This window comes from Chiloscyllium plagiosum, unplaced genomic scaffold (genome assembly GCF_037043375.1).
Source record: "Chiloscyllium plagiosum isolate Xiang-an unplaced genomic scaffold, Cpla_swu_hap1 HiC_scaffold_23, whole genome shotgun sequence".
Classification (NCBI taxonomy): Eukaryota; Metazoa; Chordata; class Chondrichthyes; order Orectolobiformes; family Hemiscylliidae; genus Chiloscyllium; species Chiloscyllium plagiosum.
Genome location: NW_028270161.1, coordinates 50,012,156 through 50,034,437, shown reverse-complemented (window position 1 = coordinate 50,034,437; position 22,282 = coordinate 50,012,156). Strand labels below are relative to the sequence as shown.

Sequence of the window (22,282 nt, the reverse complement as noted above, 5' to 3'; positions counted from 1 at the left end):
ACCCTGGCAACATTCTTATAAATCTTTTCTGAACCCTTTTCACAATGTCCTTCCGATAGGAAGGAGACCAGAATTGTACGCAATATTCCAACAGTGGCCTAAACAATGACCTATACAGCTGCAACATGACCTCCAAACTCTTGTACTCAACACTCTGACCAATAAAGGAAAGCATACCAAACACCTTCTTCACTATCCCATCTACCTGCGACTCCATTTTCAAGGAGCTATGAACCTGCACTCCTAGGTCTCTTTGTTCAGCAACACTCCCTAGGCCTTACCATTAAGTGTATAAGCCCTGCTAAGATTTGCTTTCCCAAAATGCAGCATCTTGCATTTATCTGAATTAAACTCCATCTGCCACTTCTCAGCGCATTGGCTCATCTGATCAAGATCCTGTTGTAACCTTCTTCGCTGTCCACCACGCCTCCAATTTTGGTGTCATCTGCAAACTTACTAACCGTGCCTCTTATGTTCGCATCCAAATAATTTATATAAATGACAAAAAGTAGAGGACCCAGCACCGATCCTTGTGGCACTCCACTGGTCACAGGCCTCCAGTCTGAAAAACAACCCTCCAAATGGCTAGTTCTCCCTGTATTCCGTGAGATCTAACCTTGCTCACCATCTCCCATGGGGAACCTTGTTGAATGCCTATCTTAATAAAATTTGATAAATAACCAACAGGAGGCTCAGCTCAGAAATAAATTGGTAGCACTCTATCACAGACAGCAGATGGTGCTCCAACAGTGAGCGCCTAATCTGGGTTGATACCTCTATGCAGTATAGAGTCATAGAGATGTACAGCACGGAAACAGACCATTCCCTCCAACTCGTCCATGCCGGGCAGATTTCCAAATTAATCTAGTCTCATTTGCCAGCACTTGGACCATATCCCTCCAAACCTTTCTATTCATATGCCCATCCAGATGCCTTTTAAATGTTGTAATTGTACCAGCTCAGGTGGCATATTTCTAACGCTGTCTTTTATTGATCAAGACTTTTAAAGAGAGGCTTCAGCTTCTTGCTCAAGTGAAAATATAAGTTCCCATCAAGGGAAACAAATGCAGGAAAACAAGTACAGTCGGTTCTGATATAACGCGAACAGCTCTGTTCTCATGCCATCTCACATCATTAAAACAAAAGTCACACAATAGCCACACCATTTAAACTAATGGGATTGGAATCGTGTTATAGCCAGTACAGGTAAGAAAAGTTAGCATTCCAGAAACAATGGTCCAAATTCTTCAATTACATTAAAGCCAATTCGGGTTGAAGAAACACATTATAGCAGAACTAACTGTAGAACAACAAGCTAAGAGAGACAAATTAAAACACATTGACAATAAAATCATACCTATTTACTGAATGGATGGCCTTTAAAGTGCAAAATATGGCATCTCGAACACCTGGCTGCAGGGTCCCCTTTGCTTTTAAAATTTCTATAAAATACTAAGGGAAGAGAAGCCTGTTTAGATGAAAAAGCTATTTGAACAAAACTCTGTATTCAAGTCACATTGTCATATCCCTCACTGTAGTGTTCTCTATCGCATCCTTACCACTACAACTAGTTCCAGCTGTTCGAAGTACCTCTGCTCAGTCTCAATCAACTCTTTAGCGGTTCGAATCCTCTTCCTTTCCCAACGCGCCCTCTGCTCTTCTATGGTGCTGCCTCCTGTTGTGTGCTTTCGCTGAAACTCTCGAGCCATTGGGGTATAGAGCTGATCACTGGCAGCTGGTTCTGGAAAATTAATTACAGGGGATACAGATCACCATGAATGAGATGAAAAGATTACTTAAAAGCCAGGTCTAAATTTCATTTCCACTGGTTACAAAATATGATGGTTGTGGATATTCCTTGTTACCTTTTCACTTTCCAGTTATTAAACTAAACTTAAAATAAATACTCCAAGTAAGATGGTTCGATTACTACTGCATATAATTAAGACCATAAGTTGTGGTCCCAAAATTCAGATATGCAGTGAGGACAATCTTAGGTGCAAATCTGTCATTTCAAAGTAAAACAGTGGAATTTAGCAATGTGACAGCAATTAAAAGCTTGAGGTGTCGCGAACAGCTGTTTACAATAAAGATATCCTTTCAGGTATTTTCTAATCAACTGGTCAGAGATGTTATCACATACTTCTGGGTTCAAGTCCTACTTGCTACATACTTCCTGGTCCAGAGCTAGGGATGCTACTACTGCTCCAAAATAAAAGGTCTCAAGGTACCCCTTTCTAACTTGCTTTTATTCATTCAGGATGGGGTGTCACTGTATAAGCCAATATTTATTGCCAATCCTCAATCGTTAGGAGTTAAAAGTCAACCACATTTCTGTGTGTCTAGAGTCATGTGCAGACCAGACCAGGTTAGGATGGCAGTTTCCTTCTTTAGAGCATATTAGTGAACCAGATGGGTTTTTCCTGACAATCGACAATGGATTCATAGTCATCACTGGAGTATTAATTCCAAATTTTTACTGATTTCAAATTCCACCATCTGACAGGGTGGGATCCTGAGAGCAATACCTGGGTTTCTAGAGTAACAGTCCAGTGATGATCTCACTTGGCCACCACCTTTCCTTTGGCCTGTCGTAGAGTTTAAGCAATTGAATCTAAAACAATTCCAAGCTGATTGTGATTCGGGATTTTTTTTTGTTTGCTTAAACCAGAAAAACCTGCCACATGAGACCTTGTCAAATACCTTACTCCAATCCATGTAAAGAACATTCTCATCAATCTTCCTAGCTACTTCCTCAAAAAAGTCCAATTAAGATGATAATACATCCCCTTCCCAGAACAAAAGCATTCTGACAATCCCCAATAAAACTAAGCCCTCTTCATACAATCCTGTCTCCCAGTATTACCCAGCACCGAGATCAGACTGACAAGGATTTAATTATTTGGCCCATCCTCACAGCCTTTTGGAATCATGGTGCAAAATTCACAGACCCCAATCCTCTGGTATCTCCCCTGTAGCTAGTGAGGATTCGAAAATGATCCTTCAATGACCTGCTATACCTCCCTGGCTTCTTTTAACAGTCTATGAGTCAATAGGAACGTAAGGAAATGTTGTTGCAATTGTGCAACAAATTGGTGAGACCACTTCTTGGTGTTGCATACGGGTTTTAGCCCCCTTACTTGAGGAAGGTGTTGCCCAAGTACCACCAGAACATTACTTGCCCCACCAGGGGCCCGAACATTTTAGACCACTGCTACAGCACTGTGAAAGATGCCTACTGCTCCAACCCCACTCTCATTTCAGGATCTCCGACCACAATGCCGTGTTTTTCTCCCGGCTTACAGGCAAAAGCTCAAGCAGGAGACCCCCTCGCAGATACAGGTCCAGTGCTGGTCGGAGGAGGCAGATTATCAACTCCGATGCTGTCTGGAATCGGCTGATTGGGACATGTTCAAACAGTCCGCAGGTACCTTGGACGAGTACACCACTACCGTCACAGACTTTATCAGCAAGTGTGTGGAGGACTGCATACCGAGGAAGTCAATCCGGGTGTTCCACAGCAGGAAACCCTGGAAGGATCAGGACATACAGAACCTGCTAAAAACCAGGCGTGAGGCCTTCAGATCAGGAGATCCACTGAAATATAAGGAATCCAAGTATGACCTTCACAGAGCCATTAAGACAGCCAAGGACCAATACCGATCCAAACTAGAGACCCAGACAGACACCCAGCGACTATGGCAAGGACTGAATGACATCACAGGTTGTAAAAAGAGACAGTGCAAGATAGCAGACGATGATGTATCCCTCCCAGATCGTCTCAACGCCTATGTTCGCTTTGAGCAGAATTTCGGTGGAGAGGTAAAACCTATTTCAACAAGTCCTGATGAACCTCTCCCAACAGTCGCTGCATCAGAGCTCAGATCAGTTTTCCTTTGTGTAAATCCAAGGAAAGCGATGGGACCAGACGGAGTACCAGGCCGTGCACTCAGAGCATGTGCAGATCAACTGGCAGAAGTCTTCTTGGACATCTTCAACCTCTCCCTGCAGCAGGCCCCTGTCCCTGGCTGTTTCAAGAGGGCTAACATCATCCCTGTGCCTAACAAGGCTCATGCAGTATGTCTCAATGACTACCACCCAGTGGCCCTACCTTTGGTGGTCATGAAGTGTTTTGAAAGGCTGGTCCTGGCATTAATCAACTCCAGCCTCGCCACTACTCTTGACCCACTCCAATCTGCCTATTGGACAAACATATCCACGTCAGATGTCATTTCACTTGCACTTCACTTCTCCCTAGAACATCTTGACACCAAGAACAGCTATGTAAGAATCCTACTCATTGACTACAGTTCAGCTTACAACACTATTATCCCCTTGAGACTGATTACTAAATTTAGTGATCGCGGATGAAGACCCATCTCTGCAACTGGATCCGCAGTTTCCTGACCCACAGGCCACAATCAATGAAGATTGGGGAGAATATTTCATCCTCACTAACACTTAACACTGGAGCCCCCCGCAACCCCCAGGGGTGCGTACTCAGCCCCCTACTATACTCACTGTGTACCCAAGACTGCTTCACCAAATACCAGACTAATGCCATTTACAAGTTCGCTGATGACACCACCATAGTCGGTCGAATCTCAGATGACAACGAAACAGAATACAGACGATGGTGGAAGACCTGAAAAAAAATGGTGCACTGAGAACAACCTAGTTCTTAATGCTGGCAAAACCAAGGAACTCATTATTGACTTGCATTGGATGTTACTCATGTCCCCCTATGCATTAACAACATGGAGGTGGAACAAGTGGAGTGTCAAACTCCTGGGAGTAGTCATCCACAACAAGTTTTCTTGGACTCCATGTGGACGCACAGGTTACAAAGGCCCAACAATGTCTATTCTCCCTGAGGCAGCTGAGGATATTTGGCATGACTGTGAATACCCTTGCCAACTTTTATAGGTGCGCCATCGAGAGCATTCTGTCTGGATGTATCACTACCTGGTATGGCAACTGTACCATTCAAGATCGGAGATGGTTACAGAAAGTGGTGAACTCAGCCCGGACAATCACAAAGACCAACCTCCCATCTATAGAATCCATCTGCCAGGCCCACTGTCAAGGAAAGGCCGGCAGCATTCTCAAAGATCCATCCCACCCTGGCAATGTTTTTCTCCAACCTCTACCATCCGGGAGGTGGTGTAGAAGCCAGAACACATGCACCAGCTGGTTTCAAAACAGTTTCTACCCTAATGTTGTTAGAATACTGAATGGACTCACAAACTCTTAACATTCGCCTGTACCTGTGTTTTTGTTTTTGCTGCTGTTTACCTATTATTTACTATCTGTGCTACTTAGCTCTGTGATCTGCCTGTATTGCTTGCAAGCTTTTCACGTGACAATAAATTCAATTCAATTCAAGGATGTACTTGCTTTTGAGAAGGTTGAGAGATTAATTCCAGTGATGGAAGGCTTTGTCTTATGAGGAGAAATTGAGCAGTTTAGGTCAATACTCACTCCAGTTTAGAGAAGGGTGAGGGATGCTCTAGTTGAGGTATAGAAAATGCTAAACAGGATTAACAAAGCACACAGAAGGTGGATGTCTCCCTGTGTGGGGCAATGTAAAATGAGAGGTCATAGTTTTAGGTCACGTCTTAAATCAGAGATGATTAGAAATTATCTTCTCTTGAAGGGTTATGACTCTGTGGAATTCACTACTCCAGAGTGTGGTGGATGTCAACACACTGAATAAATTTAAAGACCAGATAGACAGATTTTTAATCAGTCATGGGGAGTGGAACAGGAAATTGGGAATGGAAGTTGAGATGAAGTCAGCAGTGATTGAGGGGCTTGAATCGAGGGGCTGAATTGCCTCCAGCTTTGAGCTGCTGTCTTCTTATGTTGCAGGATACAACCCACCTGGCACTGGTGAATTATGCACTTTCAAGGTCAGTCCTTTCAGTTGTTACTCCTCTAAGCTTCTGAAACCATTACCCTTTTTAGAGATTGTGTTATTGACCAGACCAAACCCCCTGCAAATATATCAAGAAGATAGGCTAGACGCTAACTTTTATCTAATTTAAAGACAAGTGTAAGATGCTGTTGTTCCACATGTAATTCAATTGATCACACAACTTGGCTTTAAGCAAAACATATCATACACTTAACTGCCACTAAATACAAAGAAAAGAAAAAAGAATTAGTTTAACTTTAACTCTATTGAAAAACTTAACAGAATAATAGATTATTATTAAACTACTAAAGAGCAACTATTCTAATATAGTAATACCCCATAAACACACCCTTGGCAAAGGCAAGTTCAGTAAAACAGATTGTTTCAGATTTCCAGCATTGCATCTGAGACAAACTGAGAAAATATTGGAGAATCCCAGCAAGTCTGCAGTATCTGAGAGAGAAACAGAGTTAACGTTTCGAGTCTGATATGCCTCTTCTTCAGACATATTTCCTAAGCCATCCTAATCACTGTTTACCACACTTCCACAAACTTCTTTATCATACCCACTACATTTAAGTGCATGTCATTGGCATACTTCACAAACAGCAAGAGCATCAGCAGCGAGCATAAAGGAACCCTAATGGAAACAGATTTCCAGTGACAGAAACATGGCTCTGCTATTGGAGGTTTCAAATAGACAACTGCTAGTTTACGTGTGCGCTGTGGTGTGCAGTTCTACCTGTTCACTTCATTGTTGCAAGATTACTGGCTTTGCGCAGTCAAGGACGCAGCTAGACCGAAACAGAACTGTAACCAGACATGGCATAAACTCAATGCCCTGTTGAAACAGTACCTAACAAGAAGCGTACAAACCCTGGTTTATTGCCAATTAAGAAACTGAAGTTGGGAAGTGAGTGTGGGAGGCAGGGTTCCATTTAGTGTCAAACAAATGGAGTGATAAACACAGGAGGAAAACTTGGATGTAACTTAAAGGAAAAATAATTTCATTTGTAACATCAAAAGAAAGGTTCAGAAACTGACATTCAGAGACAGAGTTTGCTTTAGATCAATTCCAGAGTGGAACTGATGAACCATCCGCCAACCTCCAGCAAACTGTTTTGAGGTGGGGGCGGGGTGGTGGTGGTTGGGGGGAGGGGGGGAACATTGCATACCAGATGTAGAGATGAAGGAAAACAAGACATTTGCAAATTCATTCTTTTTTTTAAAAAATCTTAAGGTAGAGATCAATGCGGATTCAACTAAACTGCTTTGGAGGGAGGGTGTGTGGGGGAGAGTGGGTGCAGACCAAGACTTCTTACAGGGCACTGACTGGGCTGATATACTACAGATCGAAACCTAAGGTCTTTTGAAAGAGGTCCTGAACAGCCCTGCAGGCATACTGATGGATTTGAAAGCAAAGTTTTTTTTCCAAAGGCACAAACTCAGTGTGCCTATATGACTGTTTGGGTCTGTTTAGGCACTTTGGAAAAAAAATCTTCACTTCTAGATCTATTTGAGCCAAGCAAAGTTCCTTGTGTAACCAGAGGGCTCGAACAGACCTGCACGGACGTATGAGTGGGGTAGGGGGGATAAACTGCAATCAGAAACCAAAAATATTCTTCATCTGAAAACCATTTGGTTCTGAAGTTTTCGAATAAGAGATTCCAGACTGTAGTGGGATTCAATACTTCATTCAGACAGCAACCAGTTCCTTTGTTGTAACCACTGATCTCTGCTACTTGGTACTGTTCTTCCTTCCTCAATCCTCCATGCCCTCACATCACAACACGGAGTCTTTTGAATCATAGCGACTGCAGTTAAGTCTATTTTTACACAGTGGGACCTCACAAACGACAATGAGATAGTCACTTGACAGGATAAAACTTGAATATTGCTGAAAGCAGACACATGCTGTATAAACTTTTCATTTTGTGTTCATCAGGATCAAATGTTGTTTCCTTTCAAAGTTTGCACTCTTGCATCTGTCCTGATGAATGCAAAATGTAATGTTTTGACTACATATTTCTTTCATTCCTCGCCCGCACCAAGATAAGATACCAAATGAACCAATTTGATGCCAATGGTTAAATTTCAGTCAAGGTTTCAACAGAATTTTCTTCTTCAGATTGTGCCATTTAATCGTTTATGTTGTTTTATCCAAAGCAAGACAATGGTGTTCTTCCTTCCACGGACATCGCCTTCCTCCAAACTAAATGATTTGACAATTTTAAACTTGAAAGATTGTCAGCAAATACATCTTAGTGATTGAGTGAAAACTCAATGAAATGCAATCCTCCAAAATCACAACATATAGTTTATTTCCCATGCCTGCCAAATTAACTGATTCTAGCTAAAACAAATATTTAGCTTCTTACTCAGTTAAAGCACAGTACTTGAGCTGCCCTTTATAAGTGCAACCTGAAGATTAGTTTCTTCTTTGTGATATAATATAAATTTGCCATTTTAAAATTTATTTTGGTCCAACATTCCAGACATTTCAGGGAGCAGATCTTTTAAGATAAAACAGCGATTCTATTTGCTTTGAGAAATAAGTGATTCTAAGGGAAAAGGACTTGATGAAAGCATCCATCAGCCTAAGTCCACAAATAGGTCACCAAGACTGTCAATTTCAATCTGCTCTGTAATTAAATACATCACTAATATAGATTTTTCGAAGATTGTCACTCGTTGTACAGACATCAAGACTGTGACAAATCACAGTGTGCAGCCTTGAAAGTTTCAGCAAATTTACCTTGGTAACCACAAATCTAATAAATGAATACAAAGCCATAACATACCCATTTGAGTTGATAGTTTAAAAAAAATTTCTTGGAATAAATTTTGAGCTGAATACAAATTGGATGATGCAAAACTCTACAGACCTTTTTGCTTATTATTATTCTTATTCATTCACTGTTGAATATCCAGTTCACAAACTTTAAAACACTTCGCCACATATACATGATCACTCGAACAGATGGATGCAAACAAATAATAAAAACACCATACTTCTGTGAAGAAATGAGAATAGTTCAGGTACCAATGTCCTATGAAACATACCTTAAACATTTCCCCTTCAATATGTAGGGCCAGACTGGTGTACATTTTGTTAAATAAATGTCAATAAATATAACGCATTTTAAATTTTAAGCAAGGACATTGCTGAATCTCTCGCAAATGCTGAATAAAGTTTTCATATTATTGTACATTTTTGCCCCTTTATATTTTACACTTCATGGAAAGCTTAGCGGCAAGCATTATTAACAGCATCCTGTGGTAAACGAATCCTGATTCAATGTGGATTGCAAGAGAATCACAAGGGCCAGCCACAGTAACACACCTTAGACCAATGTACATATTGAGGCTGCTTGTACCCTACAAATGAAAAGATCAGGCCCCAGGTCTCCGTAACTAACAGTTTAAACAAAAGCTCTGTTATACTATCTCATCCAATTAAAAACTGTACTAGAGAGCCAAACAGCTCAAACAATTTACAACTGAGACTGTTTTTGCAGAGTTGAGTCCCAGTGTACAATACACACACACAGAAATCCACTAAATACTTACAAAATAAATAATAACCTGAAATTTCTTCCCAATTCTTACTAATTTCTCTCCTGTGATGTCTTTATGAACAACAAAATATGGATTATTTTAAAAGTGCAGAAGCTTGTTAACCAATTAGGAAAGACCATTTTATTTATCACACACTGGGTTCTCCAGGCTAATTGTAAGAGTTGTGGAATATTCCACTTTACCAATTCCCTCAACTCGTCATGACTCTTGATCACTTATCAAATTTAAAAAAATAAGGACATTCAGCTAAAATATGAATGAAGATGTAAATTCGGCAGATTTCTGGAGACAGACCCTGGAATTTCACACCCTGATGACATCTTAAAGGAGCTTCAAAAGGATTGACTTAGAAGGAGAACTGTTCACTACAGACTGTACTGCAACCCCGAGTGCTATTCCAGAGTGTGAATGCGACAGGAGAAATCTGGGCAAAAGGCATGTTTGTTTCTTGTTCCTTCAAGAATACACGAATACAGGGGTTTAAAACCAGTTCAAACCTGGTCTGCGCGCTCGTGGAACAAGTAGTGTTAGTGAGCAGAGGTACTCGTGTGCTAGCGTACATTCACGTGTTAGTGTGCTGTGAAGGTTCCAAGTGAAGAACCAAGGACTTTCACTGGAGTGCCATCAGCCAGTCACTGCCAAAAGGAAACAGGATGAAAGAACTTCAACCAACTCACAAAGCCAAGAATCCCAAAACTGACTGCTCGACTATCAACAGTCACAGTCTACTCTTCATGAACTGTCCAAAGTCTGAACACAGATCTCCTGACTTTCATTCTCGAATCTCTTCTCATTTCTAACCTGCATGTGGGGCATTATTTTTTCTTCTCACGTTTAATACTTTTCTCTTAACCCAAAAAAGCCTGATTTAATTAGTGCTTTGAAAACATATATATTCATGTAGCCTGAAAGACCAGGGAAGGGTCCCTTTTAAATTAGCATTGGTACAACCAACTGACAGTGCAATCCAATAAACAGGAGAAGTCATTCATCCTTCCTTCCCAGGAATGAAAAGATTAGAGGTGTTCCCATTTGGAACCACAAAAAACTGAAGAACCTCACCTAGAGTCTGGGAGGATGGTTAGGTCATAAACTGTCAATCAAAATAAGTTTCAACAATCAGTCTGTCTGGTCCAATTCTTTTCATAAATATAGGATTCCAGCATTGGAAGCAGGCCAATTGGCTTGAGTCCACACCAATTCTCCAAAGAGCATCCCAACCAGATCCAATCCCTTACCCTAGCCTGTGACACTGAATTTCCCACAGCTAATCCATGCAGCCTGCACATCCCTGGACACTATGGGCAGGTTAGCATGGCTGATCCACCTAATCTGCACGTCTTTCGACCTTGGCAAGAAACTGGAACACACGGAGGAAGCTCATTCAGACATTCACCTGAGGCTGGAATTGAATCCAAGTCCCTGGCACTGTAAGGCAACAGTGCTAACCACTGAGCCACCAAGCCATCTACATCCAATTAATCATTCTGTGTACTTTCTCTCCTTCCCTTCTCATCCTTTATGAAAATTTAATATTTAGACAGCTTTTCATCATCTGTTTGAAGGCAAATTAAAGTAATTTTTTTTTAATTGCTCAACATTTCTTTGACCTTGGATCACACCATCTGACCACGTTTCAATACGTCCACATTTTAACCCTTGTTTATTGTATGTATACATTCGATTTATTTCTAAATGAGACTCATCAGTGTCACATCAAGTGTTCTCCGTACTTCAATTAATTTCACATGTACTTTTAATCTATTAACGCCTCCTGATCAATTTCCTTGTTCACATCTTCTTAATAAGGACCTGGGAACATGCAATCTCCCATGATTCATCTTCAGTTGCAGGAGTGCCAGTTTGGATAAGGTATATTCTGTTTGGTGAGATGTCATTGACCCAACAGGCTGATTCTCCATGGATGCTGCCAGAGTAGCCGAGCTGTTTCCAGCATTTCTTGCTTTTTAATTTCAGTTTCTCAGCATCTGCAGTACCTTCGTTCTTGCAAAATACCCCAATTCCTTTCAAGAAATTTGACAATAACCACTAGAAATCACAACATTCCTTTTCTCTTTATAACTTTTCTACATATGGTCTATATTTAATAGGTGGTGGTGTAGTGATGATGTCACTGGTTTAGCAATCCAGAGATCCATGAGACGCTCTAGGGATACTGACACCCTGTCGGGAAGGAATTCTGACATCCCTACGCAGTCTGTGCATGATTCAACGGCTCTCTGAACTGGCCTAGCAGTCTACTCAAGAATAATTGGAGACAGGTAACAAATACTGGCAGTGACGTTCACACCTCATGAGCAAATAAAAATAAAATTCTAATCTCAATTGCATTAGTTAAACAAATACCAAGTGCTCTGATTCTGGGTGAAGAAATGTATTCCACAGATATTGTGCTGCACATTACAACTCAAAACAATTTCTGATGCAAAAAGGCCTTAAGCATGAAAAATTGTGTTTGCCTTCCTACAGCCAGCATGACCATGATAATTTAATCCATGTTCTGATTAAATCATCTCTTCATTACATTCTTCTTCAGGACTCTTTGATAGTACTTCTTACCCATAAATGTGAAATCTTGTGTTCTTTGAGTCCCCATGTTCTCGGCTTGCTAACGTGTTTCCTTGGAATTCCAGATATCTTATCGTAGCATGTCTGCAGCACTATGCACTATTGTGACAAAACTTGTCAGCGTTCCTCGCCAGCTTTAGAAGCACAACATAAACTTGGCTTGTTGAATCTGGCTGGCAATGACCTGCTGAAATGAGACAGCATTCCCCCCAGGAACCGGATTCACAGAGCTCAACGAAGCTCGCTCACACCACAGGATGCACTGCAAGCCCATGTCATGACCATGAATCAGAACTTCAGAGTATTTATTAACATTTCTTTTACTTCTAATTATATACTTCTTTCTTGAAAGGAGAACTGCTCTGTAAAAAATGCAGATTTAAATTCAGTGACTGTCTGCCAAAGTCATGTGTGGGACTGATGAGATGTTACCTGTAAAGGTGTCAAAGAAACTTTAAATACATGATTTCTTGTGAATGTTAAGATAACAAGGGGCTGAGAACAGCCTACTAAACAGCAAGTCACCCCCCCCCCCCCACCCCCCACCTCCGGAATATATTCCCAAACACTTTTATTTTCCCCTTTGAATAATACACAAGGACAGGGATTGAAAAGCCAGTTTCAACTCTGCTGGAGTGGACTTGTGGGACAGGAAGTTCTCACGTGCAGCATTTGCGAAGAACTGCTATTGAACCACCCTGTTTTGCAGGGAAATGTGGAATCACTCGCAGAGCATTGCAAAAACCAGCTTAAACCAGAATCAAGAATTTCAAACAACCTGCAAAACCAAGAATCTCAAAAATCTTCCGGTCAACTTCCAATGTCACTTCAGATAATTTCCACTGTAACAGGCTCAACATCTTTACGAACTAATCAGAGACTTATGTACTTTAAAAACCAGGAGCAGGAACAGGCCAATCTGTCCTTCAAGCTTGCCCTGCCTTTCAATATGATCACAGCTGACGCTATATCTCAATGCTATATTTGTACTTAATCCCCATACCCCTTCTTGCCTTTCAAAATCTAAAACTTTATCTTGAATTTATCTGGTGACCATTGCCTTCTGTGGGAGAGAATTCTACAGGTTCATTACCCTTCGAGTGAAGAAATTTGTCTTCATCTCAATCTTAAAACAATCTGCTCTGCATCCTGAGGTAGTGTCTTCCGGTCTTAGACTCTCAAACTGGGGAAAGCATCCTCCCTGTATCAAATCTGTCCAGCCCAAATATATCCTTGTTTTGAAAAACTTTTAGCATTTTGGACTAGCCTTATTTCTAATGGGTGGCACGGTGGCTCGGAGGTTAGCACTGCTGCCTCATACCTCCAGGGACCTGGGTTCAATTCCAGCCTTGGGCGACTGTGTGGAGTTTGCACATTCTCCCAGTGTCTGCGTGGGTTCCCTCCAGGTGCTCGGGTTTCCTCCCACTCATCACAAAGATGTGCACGTTAGGTGAATTAACCATGCTAAAATTGCCCACAGAGTTAGGTGCATTAGTCAGAGGGAAATGGGTCTGGACGGGTTACTCTTTGGAGGGTTGGTGTGGACCTGTTGGGCTGAAGGGCCTGCTTCTACACTGCAGGGAATCTAATCTAGTCTGAGCAGGTGTGTGCGTTGTATTACTAATTCTTCTCAGGCTTATTAATTAATAAACTCCTTGTTAATTCAAGCAGCTTGGTTAAACTAGCTCCTTCTAAAAGAGAAGTTGATTTGGTTCTGGGGGAAACGTATCTTGCTGGGAAAGGATCTTTTACAAGTAAACCTTCTTGCAACCAAACAAGGACAGGAGTGAATAAAGGGGAGCCAGTCATTCTTCCTTCCCCCGGGGAGCTTATTAGTTTGGGGATTTCCTGTCTGGAACTAGAATGAATTGGGGAGCCCTGCATGAGGTCTGGTTGTAAGACCTGAAACCATCAGGAAGACACTTCGATTTTACCTGACATCCTGGAGTTAGCTTGCATCATGATTGCTGCATGACTACATCAAAATGAAATAATTACATGGAACCGAGGGGCGATTCAGGCTGTTTCCACTCCTGCTAATTGCAATTTAATGTGGAATATTTTCCCTGTCAAATTAACTCGATTAAGCTAACCAAAGAGGTAATTTGCTCATTGGTCTCCAACTGGGCTCTCCCCAGAGGCAGAAGAGGCTTCAATATCATGGCACACTGTTCCAGAGAGGCTCCAATCTATATAAATTAGGAACAGCAATAGGCCATTTGGCTCCTTGAGTCTTTTCTCTGCTGTCTATCAACAATGATTTCTAGAAAAAGGCACCTTCCAAATCTTTGACTCCTATAAAGGGTAGCAGGCACATAGGAACACCACTGGATACCAAATTCTCCTCTAATTTACACATCATCCTGAAATAAAAACCAAATGCTGGAGAAACTCAGCAGATCTTGCAATATCTGCAGAGAGAGAAATACAATTACCTGTGAGCCCAATCACTCTTCTGCACAACATCCAGCTAACTTTGTCTAGATTCCCTATCAGAGTGACCACCCAGACTCATTTCCCGACATTTACCTCTGATTACTGCACCTAACATTATGGGCAATTTAGCTTGGCCAATTCACCTAACCTGCACATCTTTTTGGGAATATGGGAGGAAACCCATGCAGGCACGCAAACTACACACAATAGCCCGAGGCGGGAATCGAACCCAGGTCCCTGGTGCTGTGAGGCAGCAGTGCTAACCACTGAGCCACCGTGCTGCCCCGGACTTGGAATTTCCACCTACACCCTTATTACCAGTCCCATTTTCTCTTATTATGTACTGTGAAAATAATAAGACATACTAAATGCTGCCGCCTGGAGCTTTCATTTAGTTGTGTTGACTTTTTTCCCCCCAGCATAATTTGGTCAAGTTAAGCACGTAAGGTAGGACTTTAAGCACCGATCATGTTCAGTACCAATCCAGTTTCTGTGATTTTAGCAACACATCACATTAGAAGCAAGCTCTACTTCCAACAATTGTTATGGCCCCAAATTAAACAGTTGGTCACACATTTGTAGGCATTGTTTGAAAAATTTACAGATGTTGTCCTCATTCGCTTGGCCAGTATTCACTTGCCATTCTAATTGCCATGGACATGGTGGTGTGAGCTGCCTGTGTGAATGACTAGCCCTTGGCGATTACAGACTCCCCCACAGTGGTGCGAAGAAGACAGTTCCACAACTTTGACTCAGTGACACTGAACAAACGCTGATGCAGTTCCAAGTGGAATAACGGACTAATACCTATTCAAAATACTTTGGGTGTTTTGTGGTAAAGTCACATGGAGTTGCCTTAAAAAAACTGCATCCGGTTACCAAATGCCATTAAGTAATTGCGCTGACTCGTGATACATTTTTGATTTGAAGACTTGCTCATGATTTTGAGCAGAAATATGAAAGAAAGAAATCCTTTTCAAAGGTGGAGCAATTTTACCTCGAATCGGCTTTATCGACTGCATCTAAAGTGAAAACTCTTCCCCCAGCATCATTCTGAAAACGGTTGTGGAAAGTTTTCCATTATAGATCTGACACAACAATGCATTCAAAGATACAGAAATCAGAGCTGGTCTCAGCAAAATGATTTTTAACAAAAAAAAAATCACTGAGAAAACTTTGTAAAATGTCAAGATTAAAGTATACAGAGGAAAATTCAAATTCTTTGGTAACATGCATGGGAAGTGGGTTGCAATTTTGGATTGCAGCAAATGTGAGAAATATTTGTGCAATTTTTTGGCGTAAAAGTACAAATCAAATTACATTCAAATTATTTCAAACAAACTATCCTTACAACTGTGTAATCTTACAGTGAAGATGTGTCAAAGCTTTCCAGGAAATTTGGAGCCACAACAGTTGTGCTTGAGGTTTATAATGGTATCAAGTATCAGTAACAAACATTTTCTGAAGAGTGATTTAGAAAGTGTATATCCACCTCTCAAGCAAGTATCTTCTGCTGGGCACTTTACAACACTACCTCGGAATAAGCCTGTTAATTAGCAGCAAATCGTCAGCTTTCAAAGACCCACAATCATTGGGAACTCAACTGAGACAGCTGAAAATGACTGCATTAAGAACTCTCACAAGAGACATTGAAAGACAGAGACAGACAGATTGATTCAAAACTTGGATCTCAGACACATTGCCCTATGCACAGTGTCTCTATTCAGTATGAGAGTGAAATTAACCCTTACACACTTTGCTGAAAAGCTGACAATTTGTAAATGTTCTGAAGAAGTAGCTACCTAAAGAGAGCACAATCCAGTTATATCTTCTTGTTCTCAAATTAGAAATAACAATCACAATTTAGACTCCAAATGATGGAGATTCACTGAGTATACTTCTTTCCACTCTCCATATGACTAATGCACTGTTATTCAGCACATAACTGCAGTGCAAAGTGAATGTGGTACCCCATATATACATTCTCACAAGAATAAGTTCTTATTTCTTTGTTAATAATATGACATTATAACAAATCCCATTAAGTGTAGTGCCCAAGCTGGCAAAATGGGACTACACTTATTTTGAATACCTGGTTGGCATGGACAAGTTTGAATCACAGAATCCCTACAGCATGGAAACAGACAATTTGGCCCAACAAATCCACACTAAACCTCTGAAGAGTATTCCACTCAGACCCATTCCCATACCCTATTACTTTTACATTTTCCTTGATTAATGGACATAACCTACACATCCCTGAAACACTATGAGCAATTTAGCATGGCCAATTTACCTAAACTGCATATCTTCGGACCATGGGAGGAAACCAGAGCACCTGGAGCAAACCCACACAGACACCGGGGGAATGTGCAAACTCCACACGGACAGTCCTGAGGGTGGAATTGAACCAGGGTTCCTGGTGCTATAAGGCACCAGTGCTAACCACTGAGCCACTGTGCCACCCATAGGCTGAAGAGTTTGTTTCCATCCCGTACAGCCTTATAACATGCAGTGAAAGTCAGACGGTTAAACATTGGCTATTTGCAGTCAGATCCATGCTCTCTGGATTAAACGTTCCAACAAAAATAGATGATTAATGTTTGGGACACCTGCACAGATGTTGTCATAATGTTGTAATTCTCTAAATCCCCAAATCTTGACCATGATGAAGGACACAGCACAAGGGTATCAAAGACAGCTGCACAGCCAATCACAGACTCGATATGAGGTGAAAGGTGAGAAGGCATTGGCCAGGACCCAAGCTTGGGCAGCCTTAAGTGATTCAGGTGGATCATTGTAGAGTCACATAGACCTAGGTCTAAACACCAAAAAATATTGAAAGGGCAGCCACATTGGACCAGAAACAAACATGATGTTTCACAGTGCCACCTTGTGATTGGAGACCTGCAACTACAGTCCAACAAGCATTTAGACTGGTCCAAAATGTTGAGGGGTTGTTTATTAGAAATTGTTAACACAGTGGCATAAAAGGTGTGACCTAAAAATTGTAATTCAAATCCAGTTCATAAACTGCTTGCATTTAGCCTAACGCTGGGAGTCAATGTTCTTTGGTAATGTGCATGGGAACCCACAATGCCTTGGAGTTTAGATGGAGGGAAACATTTGGGCCAAACCTCATCGAACGTCATGCTATGTCTTTGCTCCAATGTAAGACATAGCTTTTATATTGGTAATTGACAGGAATGCCAACTGCGTGACAAAAGGAAATATGTTTTACAGTCAGGAGGTCCATACAAGGGCAATTTTGGTTTTATATAGATATATGTAAACCACGACATATTAAATAATGTAACCTGCACTTGGTTGGAGGTTGGGTGGGTGGTGATGTGTGTGCGCGCGTGTGTGTGCGCGTGCGTGTGGATGTGTGTGCGCGCGCGTGTGTGTGTGTGTGCACGTGCGAGAGAAAGAGACAGACAGACAGAGCTGAAAAGGGGCTTTGGGAGGACACAACAATTGGGCATTTTAAACATTGTTTCTAAGAGTCACTTAAACTGACTTCAAATAAAGTTCACTCTATCCTCCAGCCAGTGATAACTATTTAAGTGATCCATATCATCCCCTTCTGCAGTATAACTGCCTGCTTCTCTCAGAGTACAAGGGCATCCTAAGCTAGTCTGGAAAGGAGACATCAGGCCTTAATATCCAGTTGCAACCAAGGAGATGGGAACCCTTTCAAACAATTCCAGCTTCTCCCAGTGGCTGAAACCTACTCAAAATGGACCGCAGTAGCCAAGACCCCTAAGTACAACAAGTGAGCTCATTTCAAATCCTGCAGCACTTTTCAAATCAGCATTGATCAAAGGCAGACCTGAGAAGGAAAAAAAAACAATGAGTAATGACTTTCTGAACACAAATTCCACCTGCTTGCATACAAATGAGAAGTCACTCAATCTGCCCCTCAAGACTGCTCCACCATTCAATAAGATCATGGCTGATCTGATTACTTCATATTTTCCCTACCCCCGATAACCTTTTACCTCCTTGCTTATCAAGAATCTAACTCTGCCTTAACAATACGCAAAGATTCTGCTTCAACCAGAGTTGTAATGACTCATCAACTACAACTTTTTCATCCGGTAAACTGATGATCGCTTATTTTTAAACAGTCACCTCTAATTGTGAAATGACCAACAAGAAGAAACATTGTCTCCACATCCATCCTGCCAAGACCTCTCAGAAACTTATTTTTCAACCAAGTCACCTCTTAACTCAAGCTCCAAACCTAGATTGTTCAACCTTTCCACATTAGACATTAGTCTGGCAAGCTTTTTCTGAACTACTTCCAACACACATACATGCTTCCTTAAATAAGGAGACAAATATAGTATTCAATGTTTCTTGTGATTCATGCATCAGGATACCTGGACCTCTGCGCATAGCTTTACAAACTCAACAATTAGATGCACTTCTTTTTTATTCACCCAGCCAAAATGGACATTTTTATATTTTCCCATATCATAATCCATTTGTCAGATCTTTGCCCACTCATAACCCACCTTAATCCCTTTGCAGCTTCCTCATCTCAACTTCACAACTTATCTTCCTACTTACCTTTGTGTCATCAGCAAATTTAGCAATCATATCCTACATCTCTTCAAAGTCATTTATTCAAATTGTGAAAATGTGAGACCCCAGTACTGATCCCTGTGGGATATCATTGATGATATCTTGCCAACCAGAAAATGGCTAGTCTGCATTTCCCGTTCCCAAACTAAATTAGTCCCACCTGCCTACGTTTAGTCCATATCCCTCCAAACATTTCCTATTTATGTACTTATCCAAATATCTTTTCAATGTTGTTACTCTACCTACATCCATCACTTCCTCTGACGGTTCATTTCACACAATAATCACTTTGTAAAAACGCTTCCCCTCATGTCTTTTCTAAAACTTTCTCAGACCACCATAAAAATATACCACCTAGTTTTGAACTCCCCACACATTAGGAAAAATACATTTGCTATTCACCATATCTATGCTCTTTGTGATTTTATAAACCTCTATAAGGTCACTCCTCAACCGCCAATGCTTCAGTGAAAACAAGTCCCAGCCTACTTTTGTAATTCAAACCCTCCATTCCCAGTAACATCCTGGTAAACCTTTGCTGAACCCTCTCCAGTTTAATAATATCCTTTTTATAAAAGGGTGAAGAGACTTCACCAACGTCCTGTACAATCTTAACATACTCAAAAGGTCTGAGCAATGAAGGCAAGCACGCTAAACCCCTTCCTAACCACCCTGTCAACCTGTAATGCAAATTTCAAACTATGCAACTGAACCCCTACTTCTCTCTGTTCTACAACTCTACTCAGGACTCTCCCATTAAGTATATAAGCCCTGCCCTTGTTTGTTTTACCAAAATGCAAAATACCTCACATTTATCCAAATTAAACTCCACCCTTCAGCTCACTGACCCAATTGATCAAGATCTCTTTGTAATCTTAGATAACCTTCTTCATTGTCCATTACAATTTCAATGCCATCTGTAAACCATGCCTTCTATATTCTCATCCAAATCATAAATATAAATGACAAATGAAAGTGGATCCAGTACTGATCCCTGTGGAACACCGCTGGTCACAGGCCTCCAGTCTGAAATAAACCCTCAACCACCACCCTCGGTCTCCTACCATCAAGCCACAAGCTCACCCTGAATCCCAGATGATCGAACTTCACCATGTGGAACCTTATCAAAGACTTTACTGAAGGCCATGGACACAACATCTATCACTCTGTCCTCATTAATCTTTTTGGTTACTTTCTCAAAATAAAACTCAATCCATTTTGAGAGACACAATTTCCCTCACACAAAACCATGCTGACTATCCCTAATCATTCCTTAGCTCACCAAACGCATGTAAATCCTATCAGAATCACCTCCAACAACTTACCCACCATTAATGTCAGACTCACAGGTCTATAGTTCCCAGGTTTCTCCTTATAACCGTTCTTAAATAAATACGAGCTACTCTCCAGTCCTCTGCCACTTCATTCATGGTTATAGATGATAAAAGTATTTCTGCTAGGTGCCCCACAATTTCCTCCCTAACTTCCCACAACACCATGAATTGTTATTTTCAGCAATAACCTTTGATGTAGCAACTTATTTAATGTCTACTGAAAATCCACATACAAAATCCAAAGTTTCCCCTTTATCTACTGCACACGTTACTTCCTCAAAGAACTCCAAGAAATTTATTAAACGTGAAATCTCTTTCACAAGATCATGGTATTTTTTCATAAATTCCCTTTGCAGATTCCTTTGGAACTACTGCACTTGGTCAATTATTGTATTCTTTCCAATACGGTGTGCTCCCCAGGTGGCAGCAACAGATACACAGTGGTCTGTGTTTCCCCAGGAGCTGAAGGCCTGAGGCTTCTTGTACTAAGCCAGTCCCCGAAGCCTCAGCCGTGATGCATTTGAAAATATCATTAACAACTCTCTGCCTTGGAGGAGATATGGGAGTGGACCTGCTTCAATATTTGTAGATGCAGATGAACTGACGCTCCTCCATTGCCTTCGCAAAATGTTCACTGCTCTCCCCTGGCAGCCTCTTCATGGATTTTCTGGCACCCTTCTTGGAAGGTCCCCTTTCTTTCCATCAGCCATAATCACCACCAGTGTCAAACACCAGTGTTGACTGGCCAGTTACTCTGAACTCTTCAGGGTTTCCTGAAATAACTTCTTCAACAGTATGGAAGGTTTCAGTTATAAAGAAAGGCTGGGACTTTCTTCTTTGGAACGTAGGGGGTCGAGAGATGACCTTATAGAGTTTATAAAATAATGGTGGGTATTGATGGGGTTAGTGGTACAGGTCATTCTGCTATAATGTGCGTTTCGTCAACATCAATTGGCTATAACGAGATTGACGAATTGTGGATGATATTTAATTTACGTGAACTTACTACTGAACGGGTATAGCAATTTTCTACCATACAAGGTCACAGAGGGATGCAACTGTGGCGTTGTAGCAGACAAACCTATAGGTGTCATTTCCCTCGGATGAGAGATTTCAAGTATATTTTCAAGATGAGAGGAGAGATTTTATAAAGATATGAGGGGCAAACATTTTATAAAGAGTAGTTTGTGTGTCGAATGAACTTCCTGAGGGTGTGGTGGTGCAGATGCAGTCACAACATTTAAAAGATAAGTATATGAATAGGAAAAGTTAGGAGGGATATGGGCCAGGAGCAGGCAGGTGGGACTAGTTTAGTTTGGGATTATGGTCGGCATGGACTGGTTGGACCGGAGGGCTTGTTTCCATGCTGTATGATTCTATGTCTCTATGACTATCTAACATTTTCCCTACAACAGAACATTCAGCCAACTGGCCTTTAGTTCACAGCTTTCTGCCTCCCTCCCTTTATGAATAAAGAAATTTCATTCACTACTTTCCAATCTGATAGGCCTTCCCTGAATCAAGGGGTTGGGGAAAATTAGAACCAGTGCATTAACTGTCTCACAAGCTACTCCTTTGATGAGCTTCGGATGAAGTCCATCAAGACCCAGCGACTTGCCATTCTACAGTTCCAAAACATTTGCTTACAATCATAGTACGGTTTTATAATTTATTCAACTCTTCCCTTTCTATTTCTTGAATTAGCGAGTTTTGGAATGTTTTTGAATCCTCTACAGTGACAATCAATGCAAAGCACTTTTTCAATTCATCTATCATCATTTCATATTAATTCCCCAGGCACACTTTCTTTAGGACCAACATCCACTTAATTAACTCT

At 41.2% G+C, this 22,282-nt stretch overlaps 1 protein-coding gene across 4 annotated transcripts in view; it reads right to left on the bottom strand.

The window, feature by feature from the left end:
• arhgef39 (Rho guanine nucleotide exchange factor 39) overlaps window positions 1-22,282 on the bottom strand; it is a 74,317-nt gene that overhangs the window by 35,404 nt on the left and 16,631 nt on the right. For 3 of the 4 annotated variants that reach the window (XM_087999656.1, XM_087999658.1, XM_087999659.1), the window contains exons 3-4: window positions 1,560-1,741; window positions 1,358-1,452 (exon numbers count right to left, since the gene is read on the bottom strand). In XM_087999656.1, the coding sequence (XP_087855782.1) occupies window positions 1,358-1,452; window positions 1,560-1,741 (277 nt within the window). Of the gene's footprint in view, window positions 1-1,357; window positions 1,453-1,559; window positions 1,742-2,528; window positions 2,546-22,282 lie in introns of those variants that run through there. The other variant, XM_087999657.1, reaches the window with a different exon arrangement.